The 13,811-nt window shown below is 60.4% G+C and overlaps 1 protein-coding gene across 2 annotated transcripts in view; it reads left to right on the top strand.

Moving 5' to 3' along the window:
- Nucleotides 1–944: 944 nt before the first annotated feature.
- The window catches only part of ANPEP (alanyl aminopeptidase, membrane), a 29,074-nt gene continuing 16,207 nt past the window's right edge, over nucleotides 945–13,811 (top strand). The window contains exons 1-5 of one of the 2 annotated variants that reach the window (XM_050967332.1): nucleotides 945–1,058; nucleotides 6,432–7,138; nucleotides 8,123–8,265; nucleotides 9,090–9,226; nucleotides 9,311–9,437. In XM_050967332.1, the coding sequence (XP_050823289.1) occupies nucleotides 6,441–7,138; nucleotides 8,123–8,265; nucleotides 9,090–9,226; nucleotides 9,311–9,437 (1,105 nt within the window). In that variant the 5' untranslated portion in view covers nucleotides 945–1,058; nucleotides 6,432–6,440. The remainder of the gene's footprint in view (nucleotides 1,059–6,431; nucleotides 7,139–8,122; nucleotides 8,266–9,089; nucleotides 9,227–9,310; nucleotides 9,438–13,811) is intronic. The other variant, XM_050967333.1, reaches the window with a different exon arrangement.

Below are 13,811 nucleotides of genomic sequence, written 5' to 3'. Positions count from 1 at the left end.
CCTGCTGACGCCTCCTGCTGGCGTCTGGGGGCTTGTTGCTCCAGGGCATTCCTCTGGCACAGTTTCCAGAAAGCGCCTGGCATTGCCAGGAATGGGGTAAGGGCTGGCTGGGCTGGCAGGGACTGGGAACACGCTGAGGCTGGACCGATGGCTGAGGCTGTGGTGGGGCCCACGGCCCCAGATGTAGCAACAGTGGGGGGAGCTATGGCCTCTTTCCTGTTGCATCCAGCACGGCTGGCTGATGCTGGAGCCGGGGCAGGGGCTCACTGCACCAGGCCTGGAGCCTGCAGCCTGGTGCCTGGCACTGTCTGCATGGCCAGTCCAGCAGCTGGCCTGGGAGCCACCCCTCGCTCATGTCGCCCTGAACAGACACCTGCCAGATGTGGTGTTGGCTCTGGGGAGCAGCGGGGGGGAGGCAGTGTCTGTGGGCAGGGGGACTCCAGCACCACAAGGTCTGTGGGTCAGAATCCGATGTCGAGCCTCCACCTTGGGCCCCAGCTCAGCAACATGGGCACTGCCCAGGCCAGGGCCGGCTCCAGGCACCAGCACAGCAAGCTGGTGCTTGGGGCGGTCCATGGAAGGGGGTGGCACGTCCGGGTCTTCGGGGGTAATTCAGCTTCAGGTCCCTTGGTCCCTCTTGGAGCGAAGGACTGGCTGCCGAATTGCCGTAGGTTTCCCCCCCCCTTTGCCACTTGGGGTGGCAAAAAAGCTAGAGCTGGCCCTGGCTCAGGCCCTGGAGTCGATGAATGGCACATCCCTCACAGCAGGGCCCTGCCAGCTGCATCAGGCCTGCTCACGCTGTGACCTTCCCCAGGGCAGTGCCCTGTTGGTAGCCGAGCCTGCTGGGGGCTGGCAGGCAGTGCAGGGGTTAAGGTGGTAAGTGTGGTTCAGGTCAGGTTACTTCCCCTAGAGCACTGGGAGGAAACTTTCTTTTGCTGCTGGTTTGGGGCCAGCCGAGGGAGGCGGAGACAGATTCGAGACAGATTCCGTAGCCCAGGACTGGAGGCAGCAGCCCCTGTGGAGCTTGGAGCTCGCACCCTGGGGATGAAGCCACAAAGGTGAGTGTGAGCCTCCTGCTCTGGCTGTTCCCACTTACCCACACCCCCTTCACTCCTATGCACCCCTCCCCGCACCCCCCCACTTCTCCGCACCCCCTGCACACCCCCTATGCACCCCACCCCTTGCACCCCACCCAATTCATATCCCCTGCACACTCCACCCACACCCTGCACAGCCTGTAAATCCCAAACACCCCCCCGCACACCCTCCTACGCACACATCATATCCCCTGCACAGCCTGTATGCCCCCAATACACACCCTACACCCCTGTACGCACACCCTGTACATCCCAATGCACACCCCTACACACCCCTGCAGACATACACCCTGCATACCCTGTACATACCTCCTTCACACACACCAAATTCATTGCACATCCCACAAACCTCCGTACATCCCTACACCCACGCCCCTCGCCACGCATACATCCCTTACACCCATCCACACATCCCATACCTTCCTCTACACCCTACCCACCCCTACATCCTGTGCACCCATACACACCTACCCACTCCATAACCCTGCACAGCCCCTACACACACCTTGTACACCCCCCTACATGCTGGAAACACGCTTACACCCCATCCACCCTGCCCACCACATAGGCACCCCCTCCACACACACACAAACAGAGCCTACACAACTCATTCTCCACCGCGCCAACCCCTGCACACAGGCGCTTTCACCCAGCGCCGTCTCCCTTGGAAAGGCTGGGGTAGCTTAGTGTCAAGTGTTTGGGTCTGATGTGGGGGGCAACCCCCAAACAGTAAGTGATCCGTGTGGGGGGGTGTCCTTGCCCCTGACACAGACCAGTGGGTTGGGCTTTTCTCTGCACTTTGGCAACACTTGTTGAATTCATCCTGCCAGTAAAGTTTCTTTGAATGGACCTGAACTGCCTGTGTGTGCCTGGGGGCAGTGGGGTGCGAGGCAGGTGTGTGATGAGGAAGTGTGGAGTGTGCTATGGGGTGTGCCTGGGGCGTGTGCCCACGGCATGCCTGGCCTGTAGGGCAGCATGTGCCTGAGGGCCCAGCGGGATGGGGAGAAGGTGTGTCGGGTGTGTGTGTGAGAGGCGGGGTGGCTGGGCTGGGGTGTGATGGGTAGAGAGGAGAGACATTGGGGGTATGGGGCAGTGGGGACATGTGCAGGGTGGGGAGCGAGGGTGTGTGTGCCAGAGGAGTGGGGATTGTTCTGTGTCAACAAGTTGTTGGAGGTGTTAATGTGTGTGAGCTGGCTGGGAGGGCCGGGGGTGGTGTGAGCTCAGGGGGATGGGAGGCTGGCCTGGACGTGTGAGCTGGGGGTGGGAGGCTGGCCTGGGAGTGGGACCTGGGGGTGGGGGGCTGGCCTGAGTGTGCAACCTGGGGGTAGGGAGCCGGCCTGGGCGTGCAAGCTGGGGGCAGGGGGCTGGCCTGGGCGTGTGAGCTGGGGGTAGGGAGCTGGCCTGGGTGTGTGAGCTAGGACAATGTGGGGGGCTGGCCTGGGCGTGGGAGCTGAGGGTGGGGGGCTGGCCTGGGTGTGGGAGCTGGGGGCATAGGGGGGCTGGCCTGGGCATGGGAGCTGGGGTTAGGGGCACTGGCCTGGGCATGTGAGCTGGGGTTGGGGGGGGGCTAGCCTGGGTGTGCGACCTGGGGGCATACGGGGGCTGGCCTGGGTGTGCGAGCTAGGAGAATGTGGGGGGCTGGCCTGGGCGTGGGAGCTGGGGGTGAGGGGCTGGCCTGAGTGTAGGAGCTGGGGGAATAGGGGGGCTGGCCTGGCTGTGGGAGCTGAGAGAATGTGGGGGGCTGGCCTGGGCATGGGAGCTGGGGCTGGGGGGCTGGCCTGGGCGTGGGAGTTGGGGGTGGAGGGGCTGGACTGAGTGTGCGAGCTGGGAGAATGTGGGGGGGCTGGCCTGGGTGTGCGAGCTGGTGGGGGGGGCTGACCTGGGCATGTGAGCTAGGAGAATGTGGGGGTCTGGCCTGGGCGTATGAGCTGGGGGTGGAGGGCTGGCTGGGTGTGGGAGCTAGGGGTGGGGGGCTGGCCTGGGCGAACGAGTTGGAGGGTGGGGGGCTGGCCTGGGTGTGTGAGCTGGGGACGTAGGGGGGCTGGCCTGGGCGTGGGAGCAGGGGCTGGGGGGCTGGCCTGGGCGTGGGAGTTGGGGGTGGAGGGGCTGGCCTGGGTGTGCGAGCTGGTGGGGGGGGCTGACCTGGGCATGTGAGCTAGGAGAATGTGGGGGTCTGGCCTGGGCGTATGAGCTGGGGGTGGAGGGCTGGCTGGGTGTGGGAGCTAGGGGTGGGGGGCTGGCCTAGGCGTACGAGTTGGAGGGTGGGGGGCTGGCCTGGGTGTGTGAGCTGGGGACGTAGGGGGGCTGGCCTGGGCGTGGGAGCTGGGGGTGGGAGGCTGGACTGAGTGTGCGAACTGGGAGAATGTGGGGGGCTGGCCTGGGTGTACGAGTTGCAGGGTGGGCCTGTGGGTCCTCCCCCTTCCCATCCCCAGGGATCGACTCCAGAGATAGCTCCGGCCAGGGCTATTTGCAGCCTAACCTTGCTTCTGTCCCCATGGCTAATCTGTGGTGTGAGCTCCACGCCTGTGGAAACATCTGGGGCTGGTCCCCGGGCTGAGGGGCTGGGGCTGCGGCAGGGGGGCAGAGAGCTGCTTCCCAGCTTGCAGGGGGTTGTGATATTTTGCTTCTGGAAACTGTCAGTGTCTTTTGCCAAAGCAAATCTCCCCCCATCCAAACACGTCCTTCCAGCTCGTGCTCGACTCCCGGCTCCCGGCGTGGGAACCGCTGCAGGGGCCATTCGAGTCCAGCCTGGCTGCTGGGAACAACTGCACTCCCCAGCTGTGCCAGGCTGGGCAGAGGGGCTCCGGGAGAGCCAGGCGGAGGGGCAGGCCAGGGGTGTGGCTCCAGCACGCAGCAGAAAGCCAGAGGAAGCTGAGAACGTTCCCCCGGATCATTCACAGAGCTGCCGGGTACCCGAGCCGCGCTGCAGGCCGGGGGCTGGCTCAGGAGTGCTGAGGCTGCATGCATTTGCCACGCTCTGCAAAGTGCAATGTGTGCACCACACAACGTCCTCTCCAAAGTCCTGCTGGCTCTGCACTGAGGTCTGGCCCCACTCGCTCCCCACTGGGGCGGGTGGTGGCCCCAGAACCTCAGTGCACTCCCTGGGGTGGCTCCCAGCAGGGCCCAGAATGGAGGAGCGCCAGGCCACCAGGCCCCAGGCCCGGCACTGTTCTGAAGAATGGGTTGTGCTGCTGTCCAAGAGCTCAGATAGGGTCATGAAGCACCCGGGCTTCCCAGCGCAAAGCTGCCTCGCAGACATGCCCCATGTGGCTTCCTAGCTCCCGCAGGGTCACAAGCTTTGCAAGGCAGCAGCTGGCTGCCGGGACTCAGGATGTGGGGCACCGGGAACCAAGTGGTTCCTGCTGAGGAGGTGGACCGTGCATTGCTCCATGGCCAGGGTGCTTGGCCTGTCTCTGCAGGTACAGCAGCAGCCACTCCAGTTCCTTCACCTACAGACCTGCCTAGGCCTGCTCTGGGCACTCTGGGCACTGCCCAGGGCCCCTGAGGCTAGGACCATGCCCCTTGGTGTGGCTTCTCTCTGCCTGGGCCCCTGGCTGGCACTGGCACGTGGGAAGTGAGAATGCACTTCTGGAAGCCCTTGTTCAGGGCCTCCGCAAGTGATGCGCTCCCCAGATAAGCTGATAAACTTTATTACACAATGCAGCAGATCATGGACTTTGTAAGCCTTGCAGGAGGCTGGCAGATCCTGCAACCCGCACAGCCTGTCTTGAGAGCTCCCACAGCTGTCCAGCTCCACAGCAGCCTGCGGAGGCTGTACCCCTAGGATCCCCCATGTCAGGCTCCCAGAGCAGGCAAGGGCTCCTGGTGTCGTGGTGGGTGAGACACTGGCCTGAGCCTGCCTGTTCAGTGTGGGCAGGTGTGTGCACACAAATGCCCACCAGCCAGGGAGGTGCACACACCAACATCCTGACAATGCACTGTGCTTTTCCTGTGCCTCCCGCCCCGGGAGCGCAAGGTGCTTTGCAAACAGCCAGGCGGTAGCTGAGGTAAGCGTCTGTAGAATCCCAGGGTTGGAAAGCCCTCGAGGAGCCACCAAGTACATCTCCCTGCGCTGAGGCTGGACCAAGTAAACCTAGATCAGCCCTGCCGGGGGTTTGTCCAACCTGCTCTTCAAACCCTCCCGGGATGGGGATTCCACAACCCCCTTTGGCAGCCTGTTCCGGAGCACAAATGATCCCCGTCCTCTTTTGGACAGCCCTGCGCAGACGGGCAGGTGGTCTTAGCTCCCCTCTCAGCTTCTCTTCTCTCGACTAAACAGGCCCACTTTTTAACCACTCCTCACAGGGCAGATTTCCCAAACCTTGTGCCATTATCGTTGCTCTCCTCTGGACTTTCCTAAAGCAGAGTTCCCAGACCTGGACACAGCCTCACCAGTGCCGAGTGGGCCAGTTACCTCCTGTGTCTTATATATGGCACTATGGAGGTGACTGTAAGCATGTCACATAGGGGAAACTGAGGCACAGAGAGGCTGGAATGGGGTTCCCTAGGGAAGTGGTGGAATCTCCATCCTTAGAGGTTTTTAAGGTCAGGCTTGACAAAGCTCCGGCTGGGATGATTTACTTGGGGATTGATCCTGCTTTGAGCAGGGGGTTGGACTAGGTCCCTTCCAACCCTGATATTCTGTGAGTCTATGACCCAAGGTCCTAGAGCAAGCCAGCTATGGGTCTAGAACCCTGGAGTTCTGATTCCCAGTCCTGCCTGCTTTATCCACGAGCACCCACTCCCCTCCCAGCATTGAGGATAGAACCCAGGATTCCTGACTCCAGGCCCCTGCTCTAACCATTAGCATCCACTGTCACACGTGGTGAGAGACCAGTGCTGGTCCTTTTGGAGGGAGATTGATCCTGTTGCTTTCCCCCAGACGGGCACTGCTACAGGTGCCCTGTTTCCAGGGCCGGCTCCAGGCACCAGCCCAGCAAGCAGGTGCCTGGGGCGGCCAAGGGGAAGGAGCGGCAGATCGGGCTCTTCGGCAGCAATTCGGAGGCGGGTCCCACGGTCCCTCTCAGAGGGAAGGACCAGCTGCCAAATTGCCCCCGAAGAAGAGAGCGACATGGTGGAGCTGCCACCGATCGGCACCCCCTCTCCCCTCCCCCCGCTGCTTGGGGTGGCGAAAACCCTGGAGCCGGCCCTGCCTGTTTCCCATTAACTTCCTCTTGGAGCGGGGGTGGGGGTGTGTGCTTGTCTCAGTGACCTTTGTGAGCCTCCCAGCCATTAATAGGTCACCCATTAACCCGGAGCTGATAGCCCCTGGGAGCCGCATAAAAGGCTGCTGGGCGCCTGGCACTGCTACGTGCCCTGCCTTTCCCTCCCCAGCAGCGCACCATGGCAGCCGGCTTCTTCATCAGCAAGACCCTGGGCATCGTGAGCATCATCCTGGGCCTGGGCGCCGTGGCCACCATCATTGCCCTCTCAGTCGTGTACTCGCAGGAGAAGGAAAAAAATGCAGCATCCTTCCTGCCGAGCATCACTTCCACCTCAGCCACCACTCCCAGCACAGCCACCTCGGCCGCCACTCCCAGCAGGGCCACTTCAGCCACCACTCCCAGCAAGGCCACCCCCGCCAACGTGACCAACACAACCCCCCTGGCCTCCACGGCTGCCCCCGCTAACCTCTGGAACAACCTCAGACTCCCTGAGTCCCTGATCCCGGAGCACTACGCTGTGACCCTGCAGCCCTTCCTGACCCCGGACGCCTCCTCCGGCCTCTACATCTTCAAAGGAAACAGCACCGTGCGCTTCTCCTGCCAGAACGCCACCGACCTCATCCTGATCCACAGCAAGCAGCTCAACTACACGCAGCAGAGCGGCTTCCTCGTCTCGCTGCAGGGGGTGAGTGGCTCCAGCCCCCCGCCCATCACAAAGACCTGGCTGGAGACCGAGACCCAGTATCTGGTGGTGCAGCTCCAGGGGCAGCTGGAGAAAGGCAAAAGCTACGAGCTTGTCAGCAGCTTCACGGGGGAGCTGGCTGATGACCTGGCTGGCTTCTACCGCAGCGAGTATGTGGAGGATGGAGAGACCAGGTATGGCCCCGGAGTGCCCCCACAATAGGAGGTGGGCAGCCAGCTAGTGGGGGGCAAGGGAAGGGGCAAAACTGCAGCAGAATTTGGAGTGACCCGCAGCACCCAGGGGGTGCCAGCTGCCCAGGGTTCCCTAGGCACAGGACTGGCTGCAGGCTGCGGGTCTCTCCCTTCCCATTGTGATGATTCTGCAGGCTGCAGCTGTGGGGGCAGAATCAATGTAAATGCCTGAGGGGCAGGGCGTTCCCACCCCCTCCAAGTCCAGCTTCCCCCTATACACTGCCACGGACCTGTACCATGTGCAGGAGGGGAGCTGCGAGATACTTCGGGGCTGGGCACCCCTCCTACGGACCGAGTGCACCAGTCTGACAGCAGCTGCTGGTGCCGGCTAAAGCCAGGTGAAATTTGGAAATCCTACAAGCTGCAGCTGGCAGCTGGGGCCCCAGACCCGCCACCACATCCCTAATGTCACTGGGGGGAGTTATTTGGGGTACAGTCGCCTCTCCTGCTGTCTGTACCCTTCCTCCTATTCCCGATCTCCCCCTGAGCCCAGCCTGCCGGGTCCTTCCTCCCCCATATTCTCCCTCCCCCCTGGGCCCAGTCTTCCTGGCCGGGTCCTTCCTCCCCCCCATTCCCCCTCCTCCGGGGGCTGTCTCTCCCTGAGTGGCTAATGCCCAGCCAGCCAAGGGCTAACAGTGCTGGCCAGGCCCAGTGCAGGGCAGGCAGGGTCTGCAGCTGCACCCCTGCAGCTCTGCCATCGCCCCTCCCTGGCCCGCAATGCTGTGTGGTTCCAGGCTGGGGCTCGGCTGTGCAGACAGACCCTGCCGGGGGCTCAGGGGGCCCGGGGGATCTGAGCCAGCCCAGGTGTGAGCAGTCCCCTTGGGGCACCAGCAGCAGGAGGTCTGGGGAGTCCTGGGCCTGCCTGCGGGACCCCCAGGCCATGGCTGCCGGGGGTGGCAGGGCTGAGCGGGCTGCCTTTGCTTGCAGGGTCGTGGCCACCACGCAGATGCAGGCGCCTGACGCGCGAAAAGCCTTCCCCTGCTTCGACGAGCCTGCCATGAAGGCCAACTTCACCGTCACGCTGATCCACAGCCCCAACCACCTGGCACTGTCCAACATGCCTGTGCAGAGTGAGTGAGCCGGGGCCTCGGCAGCTCTGGGAACAGGGTGCCCTGCGCCAGCAGCCTCCACCCTGCCTCCTGCCCCTCCCCACGGGCTGTGCTCACTGGGCTTCCTCGGCCCCCCACGGCTCCAGCAGGGCCTGAGTTGAGTCTGCACCTCGAACCCAGGGGGTCACTGGCGAGATGGAGCTGCTGGGAGATGAGCCGAGCACCGAGCGCATACAGGGCCCCGGGGGCAGGGGGGAGCAGCTAGCAGAGAAGAGGAAGGGGCTGGAAAGTAGAGAGTGGGATGGACTCTCATGTGGGCTCAGCACCGGGCTGCCCACTGGCTCCCCTGAGCCTGATGCCCACACGCAGCCCCACAACGTGGCCAGGCAGCCCTGCTGAGAGCCCCTCCGCTCACCACAGGCTTGAGGTGGTTCTGCTCCGAGCTCGGCTGCCTGCACCTGCTGTGGCCGTGTTGGGGCAGAGGGGCGGAGCACTCGTCCCCAGCAGGGAGGGGTGAAGGTGGATGTGGGTGTGGGGGGAGAAGCTTGAGGGAAGCAAAGCAGGAAACCAAACTGGTGTTAGGGGGACTCCACGCTGGCGGCTGGGACCAGTGCCCGGAGAGATCCTCGGTGCGGGCAAGGAGAGGGCCACGCAAGGGGCCCACTCCCCAGCCATGCCCGGGGACTGCAGCCCTGCTTCAGGGGCTGGAAGGAGCCTGGCTGCTGTGGGGTGAGCTACATGCCTGCTATGGGAAGGGAGGCGCTCCCAGGGGAGCACTGCGCCCTGCTCTGGGTGGGGATGGAGGAGCGTGAGCCTCGCTGATGGAGCTGTGGCTCTTCTTTCAGGCTCCATGCAGCAGACCATCGATGGCACCACCTGGAACGTCACTGAATTCCAGACCACCCCCAAGATGTCCACATATCTGCTGGCCTTCATCATCAGCCAGTTCGAGGCAGTGGAGGCCATGCAGGACAACGTGCTGGTAGGGAGCAGGATGGGGCAGGGGCGGTCTGGCTTGGCTGTGGGGTAGGGGAGCCTGGACTGAGCCTGGAGTCTCCTCTTGCAGATCCGGATCTGGGGCCGGCCACAGGCCATTGCAGCAGGGCAAGGGGACTATGCACTCAACGTCACGGGGCCCATCCTCAAGTTCTTTGAGAACCATTACAACACGTCGTACCCACTGCCCAAGTCTGGTGAGTGCCAGGGTGAAAAGCCAGCTGCTGTGCACACGGGAATGTGTGTGCCATGTTCTGCTGGGCTGTCCTGTGCTGGGAGCAGGGCGGTGTTCTGTGCTCTCCTGTGGGGATGAGGGGTTCCCTGCTCCCTCGTGGGGATGGGGGGTTCCCTGCTCCCCCGTGGGGATGGGAAGGTGCCAAGCTTCCTGCAGGGACTCTAAGCGTGGGTACCAACCTCAGGACAGGCTGGTAGGAACCAGGGCACAAACCCCAGACTGGTGGGGAGTTCTCTACCTAGATTGCACCAGCCAGTTATCTAGTGTGAACCCCTCCGGCACTGTGACAGCCTGACCATGGAGCCACGGACAGGCCCCTTGGGTGCTCCGCTCCTCCTCACCACCCAGGTGAGCCTGCTGCTGGGACAGATGGGCCCTTCTGCCAAGGATCCCAGCAATGTTCAGGCTGCTTCCAGTCCCAGAGGACCAGTCACTTACCTCAGGGCAGTTGCACCTCCGATCTCTCACCAAAGACAACACTTCAAGCCAATTCAATAATAAACTCCCTACCGACATATTACTAGGGAAAGGAAGCCAGAGTTATTGTGAAGGTTAAAGCAGGTAAACATAGATACACCAGTCAGGTACAATCTTAAGTTTCAAAAGGGAATAGAAGCTTCTATAATCAGCAAGCTCTGGATGTGCTTTAGGGCTAACTCTGGCTGAGCAGCCAGGGACCCTTGCTTATGCCATGTAAAGCAGAGTCCAAGCAGCGCAGAGATCCAGTTCCTTCTTGTTGGGGGGTTTATTTCCCTTCTCTCTTGTGCTCTGAGCTGTGCACTCAGCTGATGGGAGGAATCCACTTGCATGCCTTGTTTTCGGGGGGGACAAGAGGGACAGTAACCAACAGTCTTTTGTCCTCTTTAATGTTCCACTCTCCTCGGTCTGGTGTCAATGGCCTGTCCCTGCTGGGGAGGATGTGACACTTGCTGTGAGGGAGTCAGCCCTTTGCTCTAGTTAATGTCTCTCTCCTGGCTGGTTTCAGAGTAGCAGCCGTGTTAGTCTGTATCCGCAAAAAGAATAGGCGTACTTGTGGCATCTTAGGGTATGTCTACACTACCCGCTGGCTTGGCGGGTAGCGATCGGTTTCTCAGGGATCGATATATCGCATCTCATCTAGACGCGATATATTGATCCCCAAACGCGCGCCCATCGACTCTGGAACTCCACCAGAGCGAGCAGCAGTAGCAGAGTCGATGGGGAGCTGCGGACGTCGATCCCACGCCATGAGGACGGGAGGTAAGTTGGAATAAGATACTTCGACTTCAGCTGTGCTATTCCTGTAGCTGAAGTTGTGTATCTTACATCGACCCGGCCCCCTAGTGTAGACCAGGCCTTAGAGACTAACAAATTTATTTCAGCATAAGCTTTCGTGGGCTACAGCTCACTTCATCGGATGCGTAGAATGCATCTCTCCTGGCTGGTCATTTGCACAGTGACAGCTCAGGATGCAAACGCTCAGACATCCCGGTGCTGTGTGGGGTCAGAGGCTGTAAGTGCAATCAGTGTGGCAGCTGCTCACAAGCATTCCAGAAAGTCTAAACACTAAACACATTCTCATCATTCTAATGCCTGTTTTACATCCCCCCCACAGCTGAGCCAGACTGATCCCAGCTTGGTATCTGTCAGCGTGCAGCTGAGACATGGGCACCCTGGCATGAGCTGGTGTCACGGACTCACAGATCGTGCCCACTCTTGGCCCTGTGCGGTCCGTGGGGGGTGCCCCTTTCAGTGAGACAGCCCTTCTCGGGGGTCCACTCTCTCTCGGGGTCAGGTCCCTCCACCTCCTGGAGCCGCACCTCTCTGAGCCTTAGCACACTTGTTTCTCGCTGTGGGCCCCCTCCGGCCTGGCCTCTCTCAATAACAGCACATCCCAGTCTCCCCTGCAGCCAAGTGGGCTCTGCCTGCTTCCCCTCACCAGCCCCGAGCCCCACAGCTTCCCAGCTGGGCCTCCGATATCCCTGGCCCCAAGCCCCCTCTGTCCATTGTCTTCTCTCCAGGGAAATGGTCGTAAACAGGAAGGCCTGGGTCTCCTCTTCTCTCAGCCTCCTCTGGTCCCTCGGCTGGAACCAGCTGGTCAGGTCACCGGGGTCCTATCTCTGCTGCGCATTGTCCTCCCACTGGCCAGAACCAGCTATGTCTCCTGAGCCGGGTCTCTGGGTCACTAGGTCACCAGTCACAGGGGTCTCCATCCTCCAGGCCATCAGCCGGGGTCCCGAGTCCCTCTCCGGTCTCTGTAACAACAAACTCCTCTCCCCTTACCTTGTTAAACCAGTAACACCCGGGGACACTGAGTCCCACCCCCTCTGCATGCAACCCACAGGAAAACACAGAAAACCCCAAGAAACCCCCCCCCCACTTCGTCACATCTGGCACCCAGGCTGCCAGTATCACTCTCCCAATGCCCAGATGTGGTCAGAAGGGGTGTCTCTGGCACTCCTGACTAAGACTCAGGGTCTCCCTTTTCTTTACAAGGCATCAGGATTTTTTCAGCTCCTACTCCTGCAGAGCTAGGCTCCAGCGTAATAGTCTGGAATTGGTCCCTTTGCCCACCGCCCCCATATCAGCAGAGAGTGGCCTGTTAAAACCTTAAATCTTCTCTTAAACAGATAAGGCTTAAGTTGTTGAATAGCCCAAACAATGGCCTAGCATTTCTTCTCACTGCCAGCACAGTCCTGTTCAGTGGGGTCAGTTATTTACCCAGGAAGATAATGGGGCCCCTTGTCCCCCGGCCCAGCCTGCATTAGCATGTGCCCAGCTCAGTGTTAGACGTCAGGGCACAGCTGAAATCATGGCTGGCAAAACCGACTCTTTAGACAAAGTCTCTTTTATATCCTTTAAGCCTTTCTCCCAGGCCTGGGCCATAGCAGTCAGTCTGGCTGCCCCTTTTTGGTATGGTCTGTTATGGGGGCCACAAATCACCTTTGCAAAGCCCCAGTGATAGCTGGCCAGACTGATCAACGATTGGCCCTGCTGCTTGGTTCGGAGGGCTGGCCAATTCTCACTGGGATCGGGCTGAACAAACCCACTGCCCAACCTGTGTTCCCAGTAAGTTACCTAAGGGATGTCTACACTACCCTCCGATCCAGCGATAAACCGATCCCCGAGTGCTCTCCCGTCGACTCCTGTACTGCAGCGCCATGAGAGGCGCTGGCGGAGTGGACGGGGGAGCGGCAGCAGTTGACTCGCTGCATTATTCATGTAGCTGAAACTGCATAACTTAGATCGATCCCCCCAGTGTAGACCAGGCCTTAGAGGGCCCCACCTTGCATTGGGACACCTTGACAGTAAGGCTGGCTTCTCCAAGCCTCTGCAGTACAATTCCACATGGCTCAGGTGGTCTTGCCAAGAGTCCCTCAAAATAGCCAAGGCATCTCCTCAGGCCTTGGTAAAGGTCTGTAAGCCCTGCAGCACCTCAGTGATGGGCCTCAGAACGGGAGCCCAAAAGGTATAACTTTAGAGAGGCCAGACTCCCCTGTGAACAGTGACTTTTCCTGGATAGCAGCAGCTGCAGGAATTTGCCAGTATCCTTGAGTCAAATCTAGAGTAGTTATGGATTTTGCACCCACCCCAGTGGATTCAGTTCGCCCCTTGTCCAGGGTGTGGGGTAAGGGTCAGGTTGAGTGATGGCATTTACCCTTCTAAAGCCCAGATTAAATCTTATGGTTTTATCTCTCTTGGGTACCACTATAACAGGAGATGCTCCTGGGCTTTTCAACTTATTAATCACCCCATCCCTAGCCTGCTCTCCATCTCGTCCTGAATCTGGCTGCATTTCTCCTGTAGCAGGGCATGCTCTGCCAGGAATGCCTGTTTTTGTTAGCTGAACCTGGCAGGTTGGAAAGTACCTGCCTGTGGTCTTTCAAGAGGGCCAACATCCAAACCCTCCCAGATAGCCGTGCTTTCTAGAGGCATCTCTTCCTTCCTCTCCCTGGCCAGATCAATTAAAGGAGCAGTAAATGGTCCTTCATCAGCACAGCAAATCGTATTCACCCCCATCTCTCTGTCGTAGGAAGCTCTCAATCTATTGCCCTGCGCTGTTTGCACAGCTCCCCTGCCATAGAGCGTCACTGCATCGTAAGTGACCTTGTTCATGCTCTCTGTCACCTCAAAAGAGTCCTCCCAACAACCTTGCACCATGTTCTTCCTCACTGGGATCAACACTAGCCCCACGTCACCTATATGACAAGACCTTCCTCCACCACGCCCGTCATACTGAGCTGTCTGGGACACCTGACTCTTGTCAAGGCGCTGAGGCACGATGTCCAGCATAGACTTTCGGTTCTCTTTAAAAGGAGTGATAGACTCCCCCTAGGCTGTCCTGCCTCCCCAGTCC

Source organism: Gopherus flavomarginatus, chromosome 9, assembly GCF_025201925.1.
Source record: "Gopherus flavomarginatus isolate rGopFla2 chromosome 9, rGopFla2.mat.asm, whole genome shotgun sequence".
Classification (NCBI taxonomy): domain Eukaryota; kingdom Metazoa; phylum Chordata; order Testudines; family Testudinidae; genus Gopherus; species Gopherus flavomarginatus.
Note: the sequence above shows the minus strand (reverse complement) of the source record. Positions and strands in the feature narration are given on the sequence as shown.